Source organism: Odontesthes bonariensis, chromosome 14 (genome assembly GCF_027942865.1).
Source record: "Odontesthes bonariensis isolate fOdoBon6 chromosome 14, fOdoBon6.hap1, whole genome shotgun sequence".
NCBI lineage: Eukaryota > Metazoa > Chordata > Actinopteri > Atheriniformes > Atherinopsidae > Odontesthes > Odontesthes bonariensis.
The window spans coordinates 3,745,001-3,748,535 of NC_134519.1; the positions used below are offsets into that span (position 1 = coordinate 3,745,001).

The 3,535-nt window shown below is 40.6% G+C and overlaps 1 protein-coding gene across 1 annotated transcript in view; it reads right to left on the reverse strand.

Annotated features, from left to right (window-relative positions):
* saga (S-antigen; retina and pineal gland (arrestin) a) overlaps nt 1-279 on the reverse strand; it is an 18,670-nt gene extending 18,391 nt beyond the window's left edge. Inside the window, exon 1 of the mRNA XM_075482138.1 lies at nt 229-279. Coding sequence (XP_075338253.1) covers nt 229-276 — 48 coding nt within the window. The 5' untranslated portion in view covers nt 277-279. The remainder of the gene's footprint in view (nt 1-228) is intronic.
* Nucleotides 280-3,535: the final 3,256 nt, after the last annotated feature.

Here is a 3,535-nt window from a genome sequence, read left to right on the forward strand (position 1 = left end):
CATCCATCCATCCATCCATCCATCCATCCATCCATCCAGCCAGCCAGCTCTCTGTTTTGTCTCCATCATCCCGCTTCCAGCCCCTGATCTAACTGTCTTCTTACCCGGCCCAGAATTAAAATGGAATGATCTTGAATTAAAAGCCTGTCTCCCTGTGAGTAGCATTGTACTTTCACACCTTGTCACATGGAACATTCACACCTCTGCCACACCACAGCATCCACTCACCGACTTGTCTTTGCAAGTCTTCTTGAAAATGACATTTTTGGGACTCATGCTGGTGCGGACTGGGGGCGGCTGCTCGGCGGTGCCTGAGAGGAACACACAATCACAGATGAACACCTCCACAGAGTAACACGTTATGGATGTTTAACTGCTCTGACTTCACATGGAGTCAGTCATTGTAAGTTCATGTAAACTTTAGAATGAAGACAGTTAAACATCCAACAGTTAAAATACACAAGTTCATCCTCAAAAGTGAGTCCAGACACCAAACTGATGCAGATGTTCCTGTTCCAGCTGCTGAATGTGCAGGTTTCTGCTCCTCTGTGAACAACTAGAAAATAAATAGTTTAATTTGTTCCGTTCTCTGCCAACATGATCCCACACTGCTTCAGTAATGTTGAGCTCCGGGCTCTGGGGAGGATTCATCCCTCCATCAGACCTGCTGCCACTGATTTTCAGCCCACTTCTTGTGTCCTTTGGCACAGCTCAGCCTTTTCTCCCTGTTTCCCTTCCTTAAGAACGGCTTCCTGACAGCCACCCTTCCATGGAGCCCATTTCTGATGAGGCTTGGGCCAACAGCAGATGGATCAGCTGAAGGTCCAGATGCATCTCTCAGCTCCTGTGTCAGGTCTTTGCTGGATTTTTTCCTCTTTCTTAAGGACATCACTTTCAGATCCTGTTCATCTGCTGTAGATAGTTCTTTAGGCCTGACACTTCTTCTTTTGTCCTCCACTTGTCCAGTTTCCTCAAATGTTTTAAGGACACACTGCACACCATGCTGAGATATGCCAAGTTTTCAGCTAACAGCTCTTTGGGAATCACCTTGTTGCTGCAGAAATCCTGTTTTCTGTCTGTCACACTGTGTTATCTTTGCTGTTTTTCACACATGCAGCTAAAGAAATGGGAACAAATCTTAATTCCAGTCTAAAACCCACAAAGAGCTTCTAGATTATTCATTTCTGGTGGCATAAAACAGTTTAATCATTTCATTTATATTAATTGTTCCATAATTAGTCATTAGATCATATCTTATATTCCTTTTTAAAGCTTTAAATTGAATCTTATTTACTTTTTTTTTTATGTTGTATAACATATAATACTTATTATTAACAGTTTTATTCCCTATTTTTCTACTTTTAGACGTGATAACATTCATTATTTTGGGATTAGGATTTTTTTTAAACTGAATTTCTCATTTTAATTTGACTCTTTTGGTAACTGAAAGTAGTTTTAACGTAAATGTACAAAAGATCCAGTTTAAAACGGCTTCTTTGCTAAGTTGGACACAACACTGGTTCATCCCTTGAGTTAGGAGCCTTTTTCCTGCCTGAATGGTTCATAGCTCAGTTAAGTGGCTTAATGAAGAAATAATGGACTGAAAATGAGTGAAAAGGCAGAAAATGTCCAAAGAGAAACTCTGAAAGAGCTTCAGAAAGCTGCAGAACTGCTGATCAGGACACTTTAAAGGCTATAAGAACGTCTGGCTGCTCGGGAGGAAACAGCTGATCGAATATTATGTCTGAAATTTCATTGAGTGAGTGTCAGTCATTGACATTTAGTCTTGTTTGATGAGCTGAGATAATTTCATCCAAAGCAGCATAACCAAGTGTGCACGCTTGGCCTCAGTGGAAGCCCTGAGAGGGTCTGAGCCCTTCTGTTAACAGCTGCATTTGGTTCCAAAGCATTTCTTCATGAAAAGAGTTTTGAGTTGTGCTTTTTCTTTCTTTTTTTTTTGGTTAATGGAAGAGACGACATCATCAAATGAGCAGCAGGTGAAGGGAAGTGAATGTTTTCTGAAGAGTCCACATCAAGTCACAGAATGGCTGATAAACGGTGTGGTTTAAACAGCATGAAAACTCTCTGAATAAACCCTTTAAAGGTGTTTCTGCTCGTGTCTGACATCTGAAGCCAGCATCGCTGCACCTCTGCGAAGCACCAGTCGTTCCGCTTTTGCCCGGAAACAGATGATTCTTTCAGCTTGGCCTGCCTTTCATTCGTCAAACAGTTTTATAATTCAGTAGGGCTGGGCAGCGATAAAAGTTTTTAATCTAAATAATCACATGATTTCCCTGATTAATCACGATTAATCGCATTTGTACGCAAAATCCAAAAATGAATCCAAAAGTAGTGTATAGCTTTTAGCATTTAGTTTTATTTTAAATGTGCTGCCATATGAATGAATGTGCCATAACATTTGTTGTGCAAACACACTTTTAACATCAGCATCTTTCTGTAGTTTTTATGTAGAAGCCTCGCTCCACTGTCTGTTTCCTTGAATGACTTGCTGCTATCAGTTGTGTGTTTTGCCTTTAAGTGATATTTTAGACTGGAACTACTACGCTGAGAAGACAATTCAACTTGGCTGTAAATGCAGGAGTTTTTTTTAAATTTGTTTTGAAATAAGTGCTTTTATGTTGAAACAAGTAAAACAGGAAGTAGCGCCGGTTAGCTCTGTGAGCTTCACACAGGCTGTGTTCGAAACCACATACTTCTCCTACTACTACTACTAACTTTAACTTTTTCCCGGATGCATACTAGATTCTCCTAAATGTTGGGTATGCATCATGAGGTTACTACTCATACTCAAACTACCCAAGATGCAACGTAACGTGACGTCGCCGATCGTCATTTCCTGTCAAAACGGCAGTTTCAAGCTAGCTACAACAAGGGTAGATTCACTTCGTGTTTTAAAAACAAAAGCACCAATTGTATGGTAATGGCTTTCCCTATGATAAAAGGCAATGGGTGTTTTATTTTGTGAAAATAACCGGAAGTGCGCTGCTCACTGCGGCTAGCTTTAGTAGCGCCGAATTCGTGGGAACAAAATTGTAAATAGCCGGTATTTTGTCAGGTTTTCAACACGTTGGAGATCTAAACGACTACTTTCTCACCTGAAAATGTTTCAAATGTTGCTAAAGTTTACAGAGTTTAGAGCTTAAGAGAAATCAGCTTCAGGCCGGCTGATTTCGGCTCGGGCAGGAGCGAAATGCATTGTGGGTAAACGCTCTGCATACTGTCTGATCGATGAGTATGCAGTATGGAAGTATGTAGTATGTAGTATGTAGTTTCGAACACAGCCACAGAGACCGAGGAGCACCTGTAACGGTCTTTCTTTTCCGGTTCCGCAGCCGACAGCAGCAGAATTTTACAAAACAAAAGCCTGTGAGCAAACGACTTTTACAATAATAAAACCTGCGTTAATGATAATACGTTAATGAACGTTAAGTGTTAACAAGTTAACGCGATAATAACGAGTTAACTCGCCCAGCCCTATAATTCAGATTGAAAATGTGTTACAGAAGCACATTTT